Here is a 23,402-nt window from a genome sequence, read left to right on the forward strand (position 1 = left end):
ATTTATTATTAGTTTAAAATTTAATATTTATTATAAATACCTTGTGTCTGTGGAAAAAAAATAGCATCACATTGATTACACTTTTGAATTTTTTTTTTACTTTTTATTCATTTACTAAAAGAAATAGAAACAGAAAGTAGAAAAATTTTGGTGTATTAATATTGCTCATATATGTTGGTTGTGTGTAAGATTTTATATTTAAGATTTTAGATTTAGTCACCAAATTACCCCCAAATGGAGAGCCAAAATATAAATACTATTTTTATAAATATAAAGCTCAAAATTTCAAGAAAATGTCTTTACTTGGCCTTGGACTTTATATAAAAGTTACATTTTTTTTACAAAATATTAAAAAAAAATGTTCTCTATAAAGTTAAAACAGTAATTGCTGATAAAGATTAGTGGTAGAGTCAAACAAGGCAGCCACTAGATACAGTTTTATTTTCCAAATTTATGATCAATTACTTAGGTCAAGCATATTAAAATTGAGCTGTCAGCCATCTTTTTAATAAAATTTTTTTTGTTTTGTTTAGAAACGCAAACCAAATGACTCCATTAGATTGTGCTGCCTATCGTGGGTGGAACCAATGTGCACAATGTTTATTAGATGCTGACTCTGTTGTGAATCCTACTGATGTTAAAGTATAATCATTGATAGTTATTTATTATATATATATATATATACACAGGCCCTGGTGGGAAGGGAGAGCTTTTGCTCTCACTCTCGCCTACATTGCCCTAAAACGGTTTACGGGAGCAATTTATCAGGATGGCCAGCAATCTGGAAAACCTGAAAAAGTCAGGGAAATTCTAAACTATGCTAAAAAGTCAGTGAAAAGTCAGGGAATATATTAAACTTTCCAAAAGTCATGGAAAAGTCAGGGATTTTTGATGAATTTAGTAACAAAATATATATATATATATATATATATTTTGTGTATTAGAAACTAAAAATCTTATATTTTATATGCTATATAGTTATTTGTTGGTTGCAACTGCTGTTAATATTTTAGAGAGTTTTTATTTTCTTTTGATTATTCTTATTGTTAATTTTAATACATAACAAAAAAATTTGTTATTTTATAATAGCAGCTACACTGAAAAGCATAGTTTCTTCTGATGTAATACAAATCATTGAATACACTTTTAGTTTTTTGATAAATAATCTTCATAATTTTATGATGAAAGTGTTTTAAACTAAAATAAAAATAATAACTATAATTATTAAAAATAATAACTTATACAAAATGAACTTTTTGTATAAGTTTATTATTCTTTTTTTAAGTTCTTACTTTTCAAAATTATTTTTTCAATATTATGTCAAGATCAAACAGTAAAATAATTTGTTGCAGTACTATTTTAAAAAGGCTAAATGACTAAATGTGTGAAAGTGAACAAAATTTTCATTTTGTCATACTATTTTATTAGTAAGAAAATTATTTTAAATCTATCACTGTAATATTTTTTGTTATAGCAATTAGTCAAATTCTATAAATATACATAGTGTTTTTGTTTTGAGTTTATATTCATAGTTTTAATTCCTAAATATTAGAAAAAGTTACAAGTTTGTGTTGCACTTATATAAATGTGCATATTCATTTGCTTAAAAAATGAATATATAAACACAATGTCAAAACAATGTTAATTAATTAAATAAAACACTTTACGCTGATTGGTTTTGGCTAAAAGAAGTTTAATTTTGATAGTAAATAAAACACTTTACATTTACACATAACAAGGACATTCAGGCAGTAAAAAGTCATGAAAGAAGTAAAAAGCATGTCAATAATGTTTGTTTGTATAAGAACCAGTTACAATCTATTTTTTATTTAGTAAACATTAAACCCAAGAATTAACTTCAAACAGCATTGTAAAAGATACAAATCAATTAAGAACAGTATTATTCTAAAACAGTTCATGTGCATTGAGTGATTTAAGTTCTGCAAGCATTCAGAAAACAGTTGATAGTTATGCTATACGAAATGAGATTGCCAAAATTAATTCAAGTTTCTACAGATGAATTTTTTAATGCTCTAGAAGAAAGTCATTTAGCTAAATTTGATATTTAGTTAATTTATATCGGATTGTGTGGCCTCCATGTAGTTCATGGGACATTTCAGAAGGGGCACAAAGAAGCTTGTAGGAAAGTTAATTCAACATTAAGTTCCTTATATAGACTTTTCAAATTTAAGCAATAAACGGTGGTAAAGCGAAGTATTCTTTACAATTTTGTACCATGCGGTGAGTGGAGAATGCTGCAGTTGCAGAAAAAGGTGAAATTTTTAATAATGTAAAAACTTATGTAGAAAGTTCAAAACTTCCGATGACTATTACTGCACAGAATGTTATTGAAATAACAAATCCTCTAATCAAAGCTAAAATCAGTTTTTTTCATCTGTTGATAATTAGTGTTGGATTTGTAAAATTGTTAGTAGTCAAAAAATTAAATTTCGAGAAGAATGCATTAGCTTTTTAATTGCCGCAGTCACTAAATTAAAAGAGTGTTCTATACTTTAATACAAGACTACTAGGCATTTATCATCGTTTTTGCCAAAGATTATCATCTGACAAAGCGAAGGTGCATTTTGATTCTTTAGATTAGAAAAGGATGTTGAAAGGGAATCAGTTGCTATTAATGCTGAAATAAGCTGTTTTCATCCTCCATGTATGATAATTAGTCTTGCTGATTCTTGATTACAACATAGTAACATTTGCGTAGACTTGGTTTTTCAGCTTTATTTTTTTACTTCATCCTTTTTTCTTTTTTTTTTTGTGAAGTGTTTATTTATTTACAGTAACAGTTTTTAAGTAAACTTCTATTACTTGTGTAAAGTTGTGTGATTTTATTTGTTGCCTTTTTATTGCTAAATTTGTTAAACTTATATCAATGAGTCAGGGAAATTTCATTGAAGTTTCGGAAAATGAAATCAAAAATTGCCTGGCAACCCTGATTTATGGCTCTCGCAAAAGTATAACTTTATCTCTCAAAAGTATGATTATCATTGTAACTAAAAAAAAAAAATAAAACATCATTTTTATAAAGAAAAAAAAATTAGTTGCATAATAAGCTGCAATGTTTTTTAAAAGGGACGGTTGTTGAAAAAAAAAAAAAAAGTCTTTGTGAGACTAATTTGAGTTTGACAACCGAACTCAAATTAGTCTCACAAAGAGCAAGTAGTCTGGTGAACTTTGCAAGAGATAAGACTCAATAGAATAAAAGTTACTTTGAAGACAAATATTAGTGAATGAAAGATTTAGAGAACTAGGTGATGACTGGTTTTTTGTGTTACAGTTGCACTTTAGTCATTTTTAAATTTGTTAAAGAACTTGACTGAAAGCATAGGTAGTACTCAGTACACTATTTAATTATCCAAGCAATTGTTTCAATGCTATTAATTAACCCTAAGCCATAACAAAGGGCTCAAAATATGGCCTTGACAATGCACACCAAAAATACAAACAGGGACACCATCCATGCACAATATGGCACTGTTAGTACTCTGATATTTTACAGCTGTTGATGAAATCAGTCTCTCTCAGAGCTCGGGAGTTCGGGAAACCTGACAACCAGCCAGCCTCAGAAACACAAAGGTGAGTTTTAAAGCTCTACCCTCATTAGGAGATAATTGAATGAGTTGCCTAGTCATAAAAATAGAGACATAAGCAAAACCCATGCATTGAGTCAAGAAGATCCAGCATTCAACATGCTAAACTGGAAACAATGTATTATAAATACATTTGCGCCAGCCTAATAGATGAAGAAGGGGTGTGAGGCTGGTCAACCTATAGAATCTGTTTACCCCTTAAGTCTTTGCTTATGAGGCTTTCTACAAGACAGTAGCTAAATGCATTTAACGTCTGTCCAAGATGAGTATTTTTATTGAGACACCACCTCTAGCCTTTACTCAACTAAGAGCCCCAAGGCAGGAGGTATTTTAAGTCAGAGTTAGCTTCTTCTAGTCTTTGCCTAAAAAAGTATATCCTACAAGGAAGCAGGACATGAAGCAGGTTGTACTGGGTTATATTTTACCAGTAGCAGGATAATCTGACTCAACCTGAATGTCACATAAATGATGTTTATGTTCATCATTTATGTGATGTTTGTTCAGAAAAGTTTATTATGTTCTATTTATGACATACTAAACTTTTCTGAATAAACGTCACATAAACAATGTTAAAAGATAATTTAAAAGCATATAAACGCAACTGAGAATTTTTTAAAGAAAAGAATTGTTTTATAAAATATAAATTTTAATTTTAAAAGACTTTAAATTAAATATGATTTTAAAAATTTTAATTTAGTTTCAAATGAAAAATAGTTTTGTAATTTTTATTAAAGAAATTATTTTCTAATTGTCTGCTAACTAATTTGTGACATAAAATATAAATCTCCATCATAGATTATAATAAATTATTATAAGCAAAATGAAATTAAAAGCTTTTTTTTTCTTATAAAAAGGGTGAAGTGCTTTTGTTTAAGAGAATTATTTTCACTAATGTTTTTTTTGTTTCTTAATAATTCTACTTCGTGTAAAGTTCTTTTGACGTAATACCTATGAATATAAATTATGTTTACAAATATCTTATTGGTAATTGATAGAAACTAATTATATATTGTTTATAATTTTTGTTAAAAATACTACAATAAATACGTAAAAATTAAAATAAATAAATTGTGATAGACAAACAAGAGATTATGTTAGGTATAAGATTGTTTCAAGAAATAAAGAAAGGAGTTGTAGTCTTTTTCAAATACTGAATTTAGATTCTATTAATAATTTTTGTTAAATTAGTTGAAAAATTTTTAGCACGGTTTAAAATTCAATTCAATTACAATGTGATACTTTAAAATACTTTCATAATATCAATAGTTTTTAAGCTCCTGTAACAAATAAGATCTTAAAAAATACAGCACATTAAAAGCAAATGGTTTTAAAGTATTTGTAAATTGTTTTTTTATATTTGTCAATACTTTATTGCTGTAAAAAATAGTACATATTTTTTTGATTAAGAGCTTAATTGAAGTGAAAAACCTAATGGCATATATATCGGTATGTGATTTATCTGAAAGTAGAAAAGTGAATGTTGTCAATAGTTTACAATATTACTTTTATTTATGAAATTTATTTCTAGTTTACGCTTAGCCATATAATGAAAAATGACTAAATAATGCAAGAAATCCGCTGAATGCGAATGAGTTTTTATAAGAAATAGCCACGGGCAACTCAAAGAGTTATGCGTGGCTAAACCAAAATTAACAAACTGATTACTTTTAGTCGTCCTTCTGGCAACCGACCAAAAGTCTGAGTGTACGCCTCTATATATAATTAAATAAATATATGTATATATATAAATTTATATATATATATTTATATATATATATATTTATATATATGTTTATATGTATATATATATATTTATATATATATATATATATTTATATATATATATATATATATATATATATATATATATATATATATATATATATATATATATATATATATATAATTATATATATATATATATTTATATATATATATATATATATTTATATATATATATATGTATTTATATATATATATATATTTATATATATATACTTATATATATATATTTATATACAGGCCTGGCGCTAGACATTCGGAAGGTGGTTTAAAAATAGTATTTTGGCAAAACAATTTTTAAATCTATTGTAATACAAAATTTTTTAGAAAAAAGATTATCAGTAATTTTTCTTGAAAAAAAAGTGCTTTTATGACGACTGTAACCATTAACCCTACAAGCACACTTTTCTTAAAATTAAGAACATGTACAGTTATACAAGTTAATGTTTCATTAAATACTGTAAAAACACCTAATTATGGATGAAACCTAATTACGAACAGTTTTATAAAAAGCTTCATATTTTTTATATTATATCGAATTTATAATTTTTTTTTTCAATGTATAAACTTTAACATAAGACAAATCAAAAGATAAAAAAATAGTTTGAAAATCTATTTACAATGTGTTAGCTTTCAACTGGAAATCTAACAAAATTAAGTTAAGAGAAAAAAAAAGAAAAAATGAACTTAGTTTTTCATATAAAAAGAAAATTGTATAAGCACTATTTTGTGCTAAACTTGATGCTGATTAATATTATACAAAAAAATTGCAATTATTTCTTAATAAGACTTATTTAATTAATTCAAAATAAGACAAACAAGCACACACACAAAAAAAATTCCAGATACAAGTAATTAGCATTTATTCACACATAAGCTTGTGTATGTAAACATGTTAATTAATTTAATTCCAGATACATGTAATTGTTATTTATTTACCCATAAGCTTGTGTATATAAATGAGTTTATTTATTGTATTAAGTATTATTTATTGTAATAATTGTAGCTAAATCAAAACAAAAAATTGAGAAAGAAGCTCAAATACATTTAGCTATTCAAGCCAATTATTACAAAACAATGTCATATGAAAAAGCTTCTAAATGTTTCAATGTGCTGAAATCAACTATTCACAGTTGAGTAGGGATGTGGAGTCCCAAAAGGACTCCGTTTTATATCTCCATTTTTTTCAGGTCTGTAGTGTCTAGAAGCTCTAAACATGTTTGTTGACTTATGATCTGCTATAACAAAAAATTGATGAGATTTAATGACTTGGAACTTATTGTTTTTAAGCCCAGAGTCCTGGAGAACTTGCCGCAATTATACCTTAGGACTCTGGATTAAAAAAATAGTCCTTTCCTATTAAAAAAATAGTCATTTCCTATTAGTAGTTCATAAACTTTTTTATACTTTTAGAGCTCCTGGATACCAAAAACTAGGATGAAGTAATCTTTTTGTGACTTTAAAATCCGGAGTCCTTTTTGGGAAATACGATTCTGTTGGAGTCAATGCGCCAAGAAAAATGAGTTAAACTATTGAGGTAATTATTGTTGAAAGTTTATGAGCGATATTGGTTTTGGTTTGAAGAGAACAAAAATATGAAAATGAAATTAGAGCAAGCAAAGCTAGTGACATGCAAGCTATCAAAGCAGTGGCTACACAGCTGAAAATAATTGATGACTGGTTCAACCATCTATCTTGTAGCGCAATCTCAATGATAATAAGTAGGCTCCATCTATCTTGATCTCAATAATAATTGTGATAGTTACAATTTGACCGAGGCAAAGTTATAGAAATTAGTTTTTTAGCCTCATACAAATAAACTTGAATGGTTTAAACTGCTCTTTCTTAATGATCATGCCTCGCATATTAGTTTCAAATTGAAAAAAGTGCCTTTGAAAATAATATTATACTTTGGTGCTTGCCTGGTTATACAAGCCATTTTATACAGCCTTTAGGTATAGGTGTCTTTAAAACAATTAAAGACGATTGGAAGCAAACAGTAGACAATTTTTAAACTAGATATAAATTTCAAACCTTAACAAGTAAATAATTTCCTACCATGTTTAAGGAACTTATCGAAAAAAATTTAAACCTAAAAACACTCATGGTTTTAGCAGTAGTGGTTTATTTCCACTTGATCGAATAAAGATTTCTTCTTAAAAAACTGCAGTTGACAAATATTTGAAGCTGTTGAAGAATAGAATATTAATAGTTAATTTCAGTCTGTAACCAATCCACCTAAAATCACTAATACACCATTAGTAGAATGTCAAACCAAGAAGAACTTTATGTACAATTAAAAGGGCAGGAAAAGATATCAACCTATCAGTTTTAATGTTGTTCAAAAATCAACTTACACCTTTAGATAATAGAAAAGAGAAAGGTGAATGAATTAAATGGCCAGCCAATTATATTATGACTTCAGCTTTTGGAAAAACCGAACAAGAATTAAAAAAACTCAAAATTCAGAAAAATTATTCCAATTGAGAAGCTTGTTCGTTCATGTTATTCTTGTGGTGTTGATTGGGTTAGTAGCAGGGGCATGACGGCCCCAGAGGTCATGCAAGAATCCCACATGCGATTTTCACTTTTTTATTTAAATATTGCCCTTTTGGCACCTTTTAATCTAAATATAGGCCTTTTGGCAAGTTTTACTTTTTTTGACATTCTGAAAAAAATCCATAAATATTTTTATATTTACTATATTTACGTTTGCACAAATTCAATTTAATTAAACACTTGATTTAAAGTGTATGTAGCATTGCTGTTTTAAATGTACTTAATCAGTTTTTGTACATATACAAATAACTAAATGGCAAATTTTGAAATGACATCTATTTAAAAGTATAATTATATATAATTTAACGGCGCATTTATTTCTATTTGAAAGTGTTCCACATTCATTTATTTATTTTGGACAGTCTTAACACAAAGCAGCGTTAATAAAGCAATCACTCCGCAACAACCGGTCCTCTGTCAGGTTGAAAAAGGATAAAGGCTGCACAAAAAGTACATTTAAGAAAATATGTTTTTTTGCAAACTTTCTGTTATGAACTATATAAATATACATATATACTATAAACAATTCGCCTAATGCTCTACGTTTCAGAATATACCTAAAGTATGTAAAAATAACAATCATCAATTTTAAAATTGATCAAATAGCTAAGCACATAATAAAGTATAAAAAACATACTTGTACGTGCATATAAGGCATCGGTGCACAAGATGATTCTTTTCTCTATGAGCTCTTGTTTTATAGTCATTTTCTGTCATTACATGCTCTTCGCTATCTGAAGTTTCTGTTTCGCGAGGTTAAGTCTAAAGTCAGCAATTAATTGAACAATTAGTCCATTGTTAACTTGCTTCTCTGCATCTTCACTATTAAATCTACCTATCAAACTAGTTATAGCCTTGCATCTTCCTTGCACAAATACTGTGCATCTCTTGTAACCTGTGTTTACAAAGTTGTAACCTGTGTTTAAAAAAACACCATTTTTATTTATTAAGCTGATAATTTGCTTTTGTATTTCAGTACTTTCAATATTAAAGTATTACAAACCTCAACTTGTTGGTTTGGATTAAATACTTTAACTTATTGGTGTGTATTGAAGATTTATTTGAATAAGGTCAGTTTTTTGGTGATTTTATAAGTAATATATATATATATATATATATATATATATATATATATATATATATATATATATATATATATGTATGGGCCTTAACATCCATCATATAGGGTAAAATCCCGCATATATAGGCTTTTTAAATAAAATCCTGCATGGGCCTTTTAAAGCCACCATGCCCCTGGTTAGTAGCACGGATGCTCAGTGGCTTACATGCGAATAGTGTGCTAGTTGGTCTTGCATTGCTTGTGTGATTGATCATCATCCTACTATGGAATTTATATGCATGGAAAGCCAATAGAATATTTTTTGCATAACATAATTTAAAACAACTCCATATAATTAAAATATTTATAACAGTTTCGTTAATTAATTTAACAATCTGGAATAAGATTCAGAGTAAAACAACTCCATATAATTAAAATATTTATAACAGTTTCGTTAATTAATTTAACAATCTGGAATAAGATTCAGAGTACTCTTTTTCCAGATAAAACAGGAATGTATATATATATGAACGCTAATTAATTTAACTTTAACGCAGCTTTGATATTTACAACAATAAAAGTTAAATTCTGCCATAACACAAAGTACTGTGTTGTAATTAAGTTTAACTTTAAACCACATTAAAAATCTTTTAAACTAATAGAACAAAAATTACTGATGAAATCTAAATTTAGTATTCGAAAAAGATTGCATTTCCTTATATTTTATTTCTTTAAAACAATTTTATACTCAACATAATCTTTTGACTGTTTGCCACAACTTATTTCTTGTTTTATCTTCTTTTTTTAGCATAAAAATATCTAATTACGGACATTTAAAAAAAACTTTAATTTTTTGAAACATAAAATTTAAATTAACAATTTTTTTGATTCTTTCAATATTTTTTGTACAGCTATAGCTTACTTTAATAGTGTTTCTGTTAAAAATTTTGTGCAACTTATTAGAGGGAGGGAAATGTTTGTCTATTAATTTCAAAAATGTTTTTCCAATATTTGTTGAAATATTTTTGCTCTACCTCCATATTGAATTTTATTTCTATTTTGCTTTTTTGCACTTTTTGTTTCAAATTTTATATGTATAAAATACGTATGTCCCTAAACGTATTTTATACGTATAGGGACAATATATACTTGTTACATTAAAATTATACAATATATATATTTTAAAAACAGGTAGCAATTTATATTTTCGCTTTCCTCTCAAAAAAACAAATAACATTGGAAACTCATTCTTTTTAATGTTGACCTAAAACTGTTTTGTTTTTTTTTTGCTTTGAATTATCCAATTTTATTGCTAAAATTAACAACAACTCTAAAATAAAAATAATACACAAATTAAATTTTTTTTTCTTTTCCTTTTCTATTTAAATTTATTTTAATTTGCTATTTTGTTAGTTTTGCTTTCTTTGTTTTTAAAACTTTTTTCCGCAACACTTAATATAATAAAACTTGCAAATGGCCATGACCAAGTTGTCTAAAATGAAATACTCATGCGTGGGCATACAAGACAAAAAACTGCACGTGTCTCCTGGGTATGCTTGATTTTAAACTTTGTTTGATTTATAATCAGGTTCTTCTTCACTTGACAAAGTTGAATCATCTAATTCTAAATTTTCTCCAGGAGATATAATCAAACTGTTATCATTTGTTTTGGATAAAAAAGGCTTTGAGTTTAAGGGAAACCCTTTAATTTCATTTTTCCCTTTCGTAGAATTGTTGTTAGAAGCATATCCGCTAACACTGCAAAAATGACTCTAAGCGTTTGTATTCTTCATTTGAGAGCAACTTATTGGTATTTCTTAATTGGAGCCTTCATTGCATTTTTTTTTTCAGTATTTACTTAAAATTCTAGTGAATGAGGTAAAAATATGCTTAGCCTATAAAAATAGGTTATAATGTATTTTTTTGCATATATTAGACTAAAATTACCTATAAAATTGCATATATTAGACTAAAATAACGTTTTCTACACTCATGCACTACTGTGCATGAGTGTAGAAAACGACAGATATGCAAATAGGCAGTTTTGATTTCCAAGCCTAAAATCTAGAAATTGTAAAAATACTTAGTTATTGTGCCATTAAAATAAAAAGCAATAAATAAAAAAGATCAGAATCTGAAACAAAATTTGTATACCTAATCGATCCTCTCAAAAGTTTTCATCTTACAGCAACTTGAATCATTCTACTAATATCAAAGGGGCAGATATTAAATCTGCACAAGTTCTACATTTATAAGATCAAGAAGTATGGCACTTGCTGAATACACTAAACTATGAAAAATATAAATTTATGCTAAATGCTGCGTCAAGCATAAATTTATATTTATTCATGTTTGATAAAAAGTGGTCAGGACTCCATTTAAACACAATTCTAAACTACCTTCAAGCATTGCATATTCAAGCCTTCCCAGGAAATAATATGGTTTATTGTCTTGTATGTCCATGCATGAGTATTTTATTTTAGACAACTTGGTCATGGCCATTTGCAACTTTTTTTATATTAGGTGTTGTGGAAAAAACTAAGTTTCAAAAACAAAGAAAGCAAAACTAACAAAATAGGAAGTTAGAAAAAAAAATTAATAATTTAAATAATTTTTTTTATTTTTGTTTCTTTAGAGTGGTTTTTTTATTTTCAGCAGCAAAATTAAATAAGCAAAAATAAAAAAAAAAGTTTTTAGTGAGCAATAAATCGAATGATTTTCTTATATTTTATTTATTTTTATTTAAAAGAGGAAAGCAAAAAATATATTGCTATCTATTTTTAAAATATATTTGTGTAATTTTAATGTAACAAGATTTAAGATATGGAAGTATTTTGTTATTTAGTGTAGAAAAAAGATCTCCTCGTTTGAATGCTAAAACACCATTTTCTTCAACAAAATCATAAATTTTTTGAACACATCTTAAGCATCTCTCAATAGCTGTAACTGCTTCTGGTACTAGCAAAGGCCTTTTCTCAAATATAAGAGATAATGGACTAGTATAATTCAATATATTGTATCTTATGGCCCGACGTACTAATAAATTTATATCTGATGCACCCTATAGAATGCCTTCAATTCTTGATTAACCTTTCTTTATAGTAGCATTGTATGGATTTTGTACCTGTTTGCTAGCAAACATTATTAGAACCAGAAGGTTCCAGAAACAAGTGTCAATTGCAATTACCTGATGACTAATCCACCTAGTTCAATCTGGATGTTTATATCTAAATGATTTGCGTCCAGTAAAATCTGCATAATGTTTTACTAGTCTCTTCTTCAAAGTGGCTTTTTTAAATAGCATATATTCTGACACTAACTGATTGTGTGCATCGTTTCACGCCACTAAATGCTTCTTTCAAAGCAATTTCTAATTTGTGCAACAAACACAAAGTAAATAATAAATGTTGACACTGCTTGCGTCCCCAGTTTTACAATGCTCTTATTGACAGGGACCCCATCTGCACAAATGCCTAATAAACCTTGATTTCTTTTTAAAAAAAACTGAGCACTGTGAAATTCTTTTTTCATTGCATTGTGAAGGCCCTTAGCATCTGTGTCAACTGGCTCTTGCAAAGAAAGTACATCAAAATTTAGTATGCTATTTTGACAAGTTTTTATAAGGTATAGCTCTTTTTCATCACTTGTCTTGGAAAAAGAAGATCCGTTGCATAAAATAATGAAGTATGTATGATTTAAGTTATTTAATGGATTGATTAAATATTAATAGTGTTGCTTTTCCGCTATAGTAATCAAAGTAATACTCCTTGCATGTTTTGCAAAATATTTCAAAACATTTTTAATCTATCTTAACTCTGATTTCCATGAAGTTCCACTTTTCCACAACATCAATTTTAATTATTTCTATATTTATATATCAAAATCTGTTTTTTTTTAAATATGCATAATATAAAATGTGCAAATAGGTGTAAATAAAACTTTTTTCCATTTTAATGATCCTAATAAAGTTCATGTGTCCTTTTTTATAAGAAACTTATTTATAAGAAACTTTAATATGCTTAAAGCTAAAAAATTTTACAAACTATTAGTACTAAGTTTGTTTTTTTCCTATCAGAAAGTTTTTTTATTAAGAGTTTGTGGAATATCTCCTAGGTTTTTAACTAAATACATAACATGAAGTTAAAACAATGCGATATCTATTTTAACTAAAATGCAGTCAAACATTTTAAAATGGATTTTTTATTTGCACTTGCAATTGAATGGAATTCAATTTGAACTTTTAAGAAAATCTTTAATAACTTTTTGGTTTTTTATTTAAAAAAAGAAAATCTGTACTCGATTTTTAAAAGGAAAAAAAAAACATACTACTTGTTAAAACTTTCAAAATTGTTTTTTATTTTTTTATTTGTAATTTATCTTTTTTTGAAGAATAGATAAATTGACATAAAAAAACAGTTTTAAAGTTTTACATGAGTTTTTTGTAAAAAGTTTTCGTTTGCTTTGCAAACATTGATTACAAACAGTGATTAAAATTTGTTTCAAATACATTTACTTTGAAATAGTTTTGTTCCTTCTAATGAAACATAATAACAAAGATAAATTTATTTGAAAAACCTTTGTCGTAATTAGGTTAAACAAATTAAGAAAAGTAAAGTATTAATTAAAAATAACCATTAGCATTTATCAAATGGTAATGGTTATTAAAGTTCACGTGTTTAGTAAGACATCGTTTTGTACAAATGTTGTAAAAATGAAAGATAAAAATGTAAAAGTTAATTATGTTAAATAGTTTATGAAATTTTGAATTATTCTAAGATATATAAATAAGCTCGAAATGGAACTCAAGATCTTTTTTGACTAAAGCCAAGCGTGACCAATGCATCATGGCTGCTAAATTATAAAATTACTATATACTGTAGTAAAATTATTGACAAAAAATATTTTTTGATTAAATGTGGTAATAATTTTTATCTCAGCACTTTTTTGCCAAGGCAATTTATCCAAATACTACAAAGCCCTCCTTATAAATCTTGGCATATGCAGAGTGCCAAGGTTAATTTTGCACAGTTTTTATATAGATATACATACATGTGCTGGAAGACAAAGCATATGGATGTTTAACTTTTCGGCTTCCTCTATTACAGTAATATTCAAATGATTACGATATCCGTTGGAAATCAACAAAGCTTTTCCTGGTAATCGGTGCTGGTTAAAATGACGCAAAAAAGTACAAAATTCTTCCTTAGTAATATATCCTTTTGGAGTCATGCAAAAAATACTTCCAGGTGGCAAATTATCTCCGTACTCATGTTTCGAATTTTTTCCTTTATACAAATTTATAGGTGGAATCCAATTGGTTCGAGTAGCATTTGTACATGCAACTACAGTAACAGTTTCTCCTCTATCTGCATGAGTAGCTGTGTGTATACGCTTTTGTCCTTTTTTTGCCATTACTACATGAGTGCCAGTTATTGTTAATTACAATCCAGTGCTAAATTTAGTTTTTGGTAAACTTTATTAACAAGATTGTAAAAGTTTTGAACAGTTTCAGCATTGAATCACATTGGCCTACCATAACTCAAACTTTCACATTTCCTAGGAGCAACATCAGAATGGCACCTGAGAAATCCTGCAAGCCAATCTTTGCCTGAAAATATTTATTTCATTAGTTTAGTTAATTTAATTTTAATATTTCATTTAAGTATATGGACAAAACTGATTTTGATTAGTTTTTTTAAATTCGAATATAAAATAAAAATTAAAAACTATCAAAAAAAGTACCAGCATTCTTAAAACGATGTGACAGATTTTTTTAAGTACATATTTCATATGCATATTTTCTAAGCTGTATTCTTGTTATACCAAATCCTATATCATGAAGACAAAATACTTTTTGCTTCAACTCAGATTCTACTGTTTCGGGAATAATGAACTCTCGACCTAGTTTACATTTTGGTGATCTACCCTTTCTCATTAACCAGTCTCTGAGAGTTCTTTGAGGAATATTATAATCTCGCGATGCTGCTGCTTTTGAACTTCTAATTTCTAATTTCTAACTTCTAAGTTCTAACAGAATATAGTGTCTTTTTTAAATCCTCTGTTTTAAATTTTGCCCTTATAGTTATTTTTTTTAGGTTTAGTCATTCTAAAAAGAACAAAAATAATATTTGACAAAATTTCTAACAAAATATTGGCGATATTGGCCAGATATCAATGTTTTATGTAAAATGATTTTTTTTGTTTACATTGTGAACATTGCATATTTTCAAAAATCAAATAATGTATTGGGCACATGAATAAACAAAAATAACAATAAAACATTGATTGTTTTGAGCAAGTATAAATAGAATCGATACTTTTTTGATCAATGATAAAAAAGGAATGGTCTAAAATCACACTCTCTACACTGTACATTGTTCAAAAAATATGTTTTATAACTAAAAATGATTTATCTAAGAAGTTTTTCCTAAATTGCGCTACGAAATATTCTTTAAGTCAACTTTAAAAAATAAAAAGGCGGTATTAGACTCTTTACCCTATATATATATATATATATATATATATATATATATATATATATATATATATATATATATATATATATATATATATATATATATATATTCTTGGAAGCATACACACAATTTTTATTTGTGAAGAAATATATAAAGGTTTGGTCACGCTTTCAAACATGTCATTGATTATTAGATAACGTCATTACATCTGGCTAGCAGAGAAGGGCATGTTGGTATGGTAAACTTATTGCTGTCAAGAAATGCTGATGTTACTCGGAGAGATCACTTTGGAAAGAACTGTTTAGACTATGCCATAGAGAATAATCAACGGTAATACTTTTCACACATTAAATTTTTTTATATTTTGATATTTAGAAAATTGGTTGAATTTTTACAAAAATATAATAAAAAAAAGAGAAAATGCAGTTATTTGCAAAAAAAACTTTAAGAGTTTCAACATTTATTAACAAAAAGTTAGTTTTCATTATTTTTTCTTTATTTGTAAATCTGACAAAACTCTTTTTTTTTTCACTTTAAAATAATGATTCGCTCAGAAAATGTATTTTGTTTAGAGAAGTTGCCATGGCAATTATAGGGTGTAACAACTGGAAAAATGCTTTGCGAAACTCTACTGTTGAAGGAAACAACCTAACAACTCCAATGAGAAAACTGATTCAAAAACTTCCTGGTTTGTTTATTATGGCTTATTTGGCTTAAAATTTATTGACTGAAATTATTGTATATTTATAAAAATTTATTGACTGTAACTTTGTTTTTGTTTTTTAACTTTGATTAAGCAATTTTTAGAAGAGTTTTATTTAGATGTTGCTGAGCAAGTTTTTAATCAGTGTGTATCAGATAATGGTCTTCCTTGCGAACATCCTAAATATAAAATTAAGTACAATTTTGAGTTTCTAGAAGATATGTTTGCCCCATGGTGCACTATTGCTTTAGATGATAGCGAGTATTACCAACATCGAAAATCACTTGACTTTTCCCATAGACGGTCCCTTTTTTCTCTAATTTCTAGTATAAGCACAAAATTTCCAGTTGATTGGATGAAAACAAAAGATTTTAAACACAATCACCCTTTAAAGTTCATGGTAATGTTGCTTTGTTATTTTTTTTCTAATAGTTTAGCTCGGAATAAATGATTCAACTTCAATTTGGTTGTAAAATGTTCTATATAACCATGCTATAGTCATTCTTATATAAGAATTCTAAAATTTAAAAATTAATAAAGTTTTTTTATAAACAAGAATTAACAACTTGTTGGTTTCTTTTGTTATTTTAATTTTTCCATATTATTTCACTCAGTTTTAATTATTAAAGTATAATTCTTTTTACAAATGATCCAGAGGAAAGTTGAAAAAGATTTTGTTATTCATTTTCTAAATTAAGTATTTTTTTTTTTAAGATTCTTATTTGAAAAAGGAACTTGCTCCGTGTTTTAGAAAATTAGAACTTTTTTTAATTTTGCTCTTTTTTCAACCGCAACTTATATAATATGCACCACATAGTGGACCAGGATTTTAAATAGCCGCACAGCAGGTTAAAATATTTGAATGGTCATGGAAAAATATATGTTTTTAAACTGAAAAAAATTATATTGAAGCATATTCTTAAAAAAAAAGGAATTATTATTTTTTGTTTATATTCAGAAAAAAAGAATTACTTGACTTATCTTGTGCTAATATTTTGTATTTTAGGAATCTGTTTTTTTTTGGAATGCATTCTTTCTAACATTAGTTTTACTTTTTTATATAAATAAAATTAACTTTAATAGTTTTAATTTATAGTTATGTATTGACTGATAATTGACCTTACTTTTAACTTTTTTAGGTTCAAAATGAACGTACAGGGTTATTGTGTCATCCTCTGGTAACATGTTTACTAAAATGCAAATGGAGCATTTGTGGTCGATATGCATATTATTCCAGATTGTTGTTGTACATGATCTTTCTTTTTTTTATAAATGGCTATGGTTTATCTTTAAGAGCTAATCTTCAGGTTTCCAACAACTCTTATTCCTGCGTACCTTTTAATCCAAATAATAATTTATCAAACTTCTTTATTGATCCAGGTAGATATATAGTCATAGTACTAAGTGCAATCAGTCTGAGCATTGAGGTTAGTTAATTTAATTTTTTTTTTTCTTGGTTCAAGTCAATAGTTCAAATTTTTTGTATGTGTTTTTAATTTTTTTTAGTTTGCCAAGCTTATTATCAATCCCTACAATTACATTCGTGTATACCGAGCTGTTGAGCTAGGAGCATATATTTGCTCATTGGTTTATGCTAAAGAATCATTCTCATTTAGTGATGAAAGTAGCAGTTTTAGGTATAAATAAATAGTAATAAAAAAGTGATTTTTGTTTATTTTACACAAATTATGCACAAATAGTTTGTTTTGATTGTAGGTGTTCATTTACTCAAAATCAACTAGGAGCAGCTAGTTTAACCTTATCATGGTTAGGTTTGGTATTATTCTTGAGAAAATTTCCTAAACTTGGAATATATGTTTTTATGTTCACACATATCTTAAAGTCGTTTGTTCAAATAGCTCCTGTAATGTTTTTATTTATGATTGCCTTTGGTTTGGGGTCCCATTTGGTTATTTTTATGCAAGTGAGTTTTGATTTCTTTTTCAAAAGTTTTTTTTATGAAATGTTAAAGTTATTAAAAATAAATATTTTTGAAAAAAAGCATTTGACACCATCATCCTAATCAATTTTAGAAATCAAAATTTTTGATTATTGACACATTATCTATAGATTCTAGACAAATGTCATTTGCCACTTGAACTCTGAACTGCATTCCTGTCATAGTTTTTAAAAAATATCTTCTAGGATGCATTCTCTTCAAATAATTAAACAATTGTTTAACTTGTGTTTTCCTGTCTGCTGGAAAATAGCTTCTGTGGTAATTATCTTTAAAAAAATCTAATTATTCTTCTTAGTATTATTAGTTTTTTTTAAATAATTAAACTACTAATATCTAATTTTAAGTCCAACAATGTGATCTTTCCTTTGCAACAGCTTAAGGTTTGAAGTGGCTAGTGAATTTTAACTTAAATAAAACTCAGTTGTTTACAATTAATATTTTACTAGCTGTTATGATCCATTAAATACAGGTCTTGGTCTGTTCCATGCTGACCTTTTCTATACTTAATCCTTACTTTAATATATTTTAGTAAGAGGAAGAAAAAACAACTGTATACATATAGAAAAACTATACTTATTGTTTTCTTTTAAAGCTATAAAAAAAGATTTCCATTATAATTAAGTTTCTATTTAAAAAAAAAAAAAACTGGGACTGATCTTTTTTTTTTCTTTAATTTGCAGCTTATTAGGACTCTTGCCCCATAAATTTTAAAGAAAATTAAAGTTCGCTTGTAAAATCTTTTTTTTATAAGAAAGAAAATTGTTTCTTTAATGCGCAGACTTAACTAATTACTAAGCACATAAATAACTTAAGTATCTCTATTACGTCATATGCGAAACAAATTTTTAATGTTATTAGAAATTTTTAAAAGCTTTTTAAAGAATTCTCTCCCTTTCGCTTGTTATAGTATCTAATATCTTTATATATGTTATATGCTGTTATAGCATATAATATCTTTATATATGTTATATGCTGTTATAGCATATAATATCTTTATATATGTTATGCATATAATAACTATAGGCCTTTAAAAATATTTTAGTTTGTATTCTGGAAAATTGGAAAAGATTTAAAAAAAAATTGTGTAAATGAAAGGATTTGAACCCACGTGAAGCACTTCAATCACTTTGGCTATGCTATGATATTATCTTTTAACACTGTTTAAGAAACAAAAGACTTATTATTTATTTCTTAAACTTTAGAAAACGACATATAAATGCTATAAATCAAAGTTAAGGAGATATTACCGCAGTTAAATTTTCAAGTAAAAGTAAATCTGTAAAATTTGATATAATTTTTAATAATTTACATAACTTGAAGTTTACATATTACAGGGTGTCTGCCAATATTTAAGGTGGATTTCCCTGATCCTGTTTTCTCTGATTTAATTTTAAGTTATTAAAACTTAACTTCTGAAAAACCAGACTTGGATTCTTTTGGAAAAAACTTCTTTAATAGCAAAAATGTAAACAACTATACAACCCGCATTTGAAGTATTAAGATAAGTTTATAAAACTGTTTGCTGAAGCAAATTTTATATAATGTGTACAATATAAAACTTACTTAAATTTCGTAGGTTTGATGAAGAGCCTTTTTTCCTGATTTTTCCAAACTTTAACCTAATTTCTCTGATTATTCTTTTGTTCACATAAATTAAATAGGAATCATTACGGATTGTGGTTTCAAACAAATAGCTTTGTAAAATTAAAGATATTTTTATTTACACATTTATTAACAAATTAACAAAACATAAAAATTTTCAATAGTTTTCAATAGTATGTCTATTAGGGTTATTACTTTTTTTCAACCCCATTTTCAGTCAATGTATGTGCATTTTAAAAACCGTCTCAAAGATTTTTTATTTAAAAAAAATATATACTTATTAAAATATTTAACTGAATTTAAATAAATTTCAATGATGACAACAATAAAAACCAGTTTGCGTAGTTAAAAATCGATTTTTCAATGACGGGGTGAACTTTTTTCCAAAAGATCAACTAATAGTTCATTTCATGCTTTTTAGGTAAAAGTTCATCAAACTACAGTACAAGAGCATGAGGTTGAAGAAAAGTCATAACCTTAATGTCTATATTGAACAAACATGTAATCTGATTAATCTAAAAAAAAGTAACAAAACAAAATATATAAAGAAAAGTATATAGTTACAAAAAGAAATTAACTAAATTTGTGTTATCAATTAACAATTGGTAGATTGACAAACTACAAAAATACACATTATAGCTGCAGCGTTTTTTTTTTCCATCACTCTCTCTCATACTATACTTTCTACAGGGTTCACACTCTATATTAAAATTAAAAAAGAAAAAAAAAAAAAGGGGGGGGGGGTTGGAGGAGCTTTTGTCTTAAATTTAAGCCCACACATTATAAGATGTGGGCCCTCTATTTGTTCTGCAATATGCTGAAAAAGCATTTTAAGATATGTCTAAAAAGAAAAAAAAAATTTATGACATGTTTCACCAATTCACCTGTTGCTGTTTTTTCTAGAGCCATTGTTGAAAATAGTCAAAATCTGAAAGAAAAGACATTTATTGCAAAGACAATTAGCTATTACACAAAATAACAAAAACACAATAGCTATCGGTGCAAATAAATTTTGTAATTCGACCAGAATTACAATGAACTAGTTGGTCGCAATCAAGGTAAGAATAAAACTATTCTTACCTTGATTGCGACCAACTAATTTCTTTTCAAGCTATTAGTTATTGATTAACATAGTAAATTTAAAAAAATTTAAGTTTACAAAATTGAAACCATATTTTAACAGTAAACAAAGTAAACTTATGATAGTTGGTTGAGCACCAAAGTAGAAACTAAAAAAATGAAATAAATAAATTTAAAATATTTGTAATACATAATATTTGCAGTTAAAGATGAAAAAAATAACTATACAATCACGAGATAATTAAGGTAAAGTTATAGAAACAAACAAAAAATAAATAAAATAAAAAAAAAGAATATGGTATAGTGTTGATTTTTTTATATGTATGATCCTTTTAATTAAAAATATTAATAGTTTCTTAAACAGATAAGGACACATCGGGAAAGAACATAAACAGTGAAAAATTGATTTTTAAGTTCTTTTATATTGTAAGTACTTATTAGATACCTATGAATACCTAGTTTAGTGATAACTGTTGATTATTATGAAAACGATTAACTGCAATTTAAAGTATTCACAAAATCTTAAATGACAAAATAATATTATTTTAACACTGAGAATCATAAACACTGTCACAGCAGCTCTCAATTCATTTTAATATTTTGTCTCCTGTACTATGGTAACTCCTGTACCATAAAATTTGAGACTGGTTTTAAACTTCAATAAAAACTTAAACATGATAAAAAAAAGATTATTGGTATGAACATAGAATAAAATATGCAGAATACAAAAATCAAAAAAATGATTTATCACAAGAATGTCTTCAAATTTATTCAAGTCTGGTATTGGTATCTTATAATAGCTTTTGTACAGCAATTAGGTCAAGCCTACTGGCACAATAACAAAGCAGACGCTTAAGGCTAGATATATTATTTGTAGACCATTCATCTTTGTACACATCCTGTTTAAGGATTGCCAAAAACCTCTCTTATAGCATGAGCTTCTGGCAAGTTTTCTGAATTGTTCTTGTTTTGAACAAATGGTACCTTCTGGGCTTTCAACCAATTTGTTAACGAATTAGCGCAGTGCCAAATCAGGCCAAAAGGTGTACTTGGTGTCTTGATAATGTTTAATAGTAAAATGTAGCAAGCACTTTTGTACACTCTCTTTTAAATAGATCTGTTTGTTTATTGCTTGGCCAGAAAGAGCAACGTAAATTGACATGACCCCTTGTGGGGAGATTGCTATACAAATAAGTAATTTTTGTTCAAATTTTGGGACGTCATAATACTTAGCAATGTCTGGTGTTAAATATTGATCATTTGAACTAGTAGTAAGCAACCCGTAATATGGGCTATTAGCAATTAAATCATTAATAACAATAAAAAAACACATTAATAACGATATATTATCTAAAAATACAAGTTTATCTATAAATAAAATTTTATATTTGACTCCCTATCAGCAATGTCATTGCTTATAGTTAATGACATAAAGACTGTATTAACATCAGTTAAGTTCTTAAAACTAAAAAACAAACAACATAATTATGTTTGAAATTATAAAAAAATTTAAAATCATTTAAATTAAAAACTGTTATTAATTGTTGCTATAAATAGTAAAATTCATACTTTGCTTTGCTCTAAAGTATCTAAAGTAAAATCAAATTAACAGACATTAACACTGCTTGACTATGAATTCTGGCAAGTAAGTTTTCTGCTCGCCAAGCAGCATTTCTTACATTTCAACGGTGATTAATTTCGAGCCTAATATTATCTATTTTTATTTCATTATTATCGTTAAACATATTACCAATAATATTACTATTGTTACAACTGAATAAATAAACGTTAAAGAATCTTACAAATTGTGATCTTTTTTAATCAATGACTATATTTTAACTTAAGATTTATTGAAATCCATACCTTTTTATATGTTTATGTATATATAAGTTGTTTATCAAAAACATAAAACAATATTTATTTACATATATTATTTTTAATTTAACAAAGAATCTAGACTGCAATGTACAAAATTATTTTTACCTTAAATGCACAAAAATAATAAATGTACAATCTTGTATAAAAAGTTGAACCAATGTCAGTCAGTATAATTCACTCTAAAGAAATAATAGCTTTCAGCTCTTTCCAATTGCACTAAAAAATAAAACAAAACTTGCTTAGCTAAGTTGCCTAGTTCTTAAGAATCTAAAAACAGATAAGTAAAAAACCAAGAACAAACAAACATTTATTAACTACTACTATATTTAAACAAATTAAATTAAACAAAGAACAACATCAATTCTCCTTAAAGACTAAGGAAAATTTTTCAGCTAAAATTTGCTTGCAGACATTCCTTGTAAAACCATGCGAATAAGAAACATTTAGAAAAGCCTAGAAACTACTTAAAAATGATATATGCAGCGTTGAAGTTTAAATGTTGACTGGACTAATTATTAGTAGATGTTTTTAAAAAATTCATAGAAATTTACACTTATTTATTATTATTAACTTATTTACATTATTATTACAATAATAATGATTTTTCTCGAATGGCTTTTAGTGAATGATTAAAAGGAGTGAGTTCTAATAATGAATCCACCTATTAATCATTTTTAACAATAGACACCAACATAAA

The 23,402-nt window shown here is 26.6% G+C and overlaps 1 protein-coding gene across 5 annotated transcripts in view; it reads left to right on the forward strand.

Moving 5' to 3' along the window:
• The window catches only part of LOC101236772 (transient receptor potential cation channel subfamily A member 1), a 101,480-nt gene that overhangs the window by 41,567 nt on the left and 36,511 nt on the right, over nt 1-23,402 (forward strand). For 4 of the 5 annotated variants that reach the window (XR_010637563.1, XM_065793174.1, XM_065793175.1 and 1 more), the window contains exons 10-16: nt 534-642; nt 15,676-15,812; nt 16,055-16,170; nt 16,305-16,585; nt 17,325-17,612; nt 17,692-17,822; nt 17,902-18,109. Coding sequence is in view for 3 of the 5 variants with exons in the window: in XM_065793174.1 (XP_065649246.1) it covers nt 534-642; nt 15,676-15,812; nt 16,055-16,170; nt 16,305-16,585; nt 17,325-17,612; nt 17,692-17,822; nt 17,902-18,109 (1,270 nt within the window). In the remaining 2 variants the exon portion in view is untranslated. The remainder of the gene's footprint in view (nt 1-533; nt 643-15,675; nt 15,813-16,054; nt 16,171-16,304; nt 16,586-17,324; nt 17,613-17,691; nt 17,823-17,901; nt 18,110-23,402) is intronic. The other variant, XR_010637564.1, reaches the window with a different exon arrangement.

This window comes from Hydra vulgaris, chromosome 03 (assembly GCF_038396675.1).
Source record: "Hydra vulgaris chromosome 03, alternate assembly HydraT2T_AEP".
NCBI lineage: Eukaryota > Metazoa > Cnidaria > Hydrozoa > Anthoathecata > Hydridae > Hydra > Hydra vulgaris.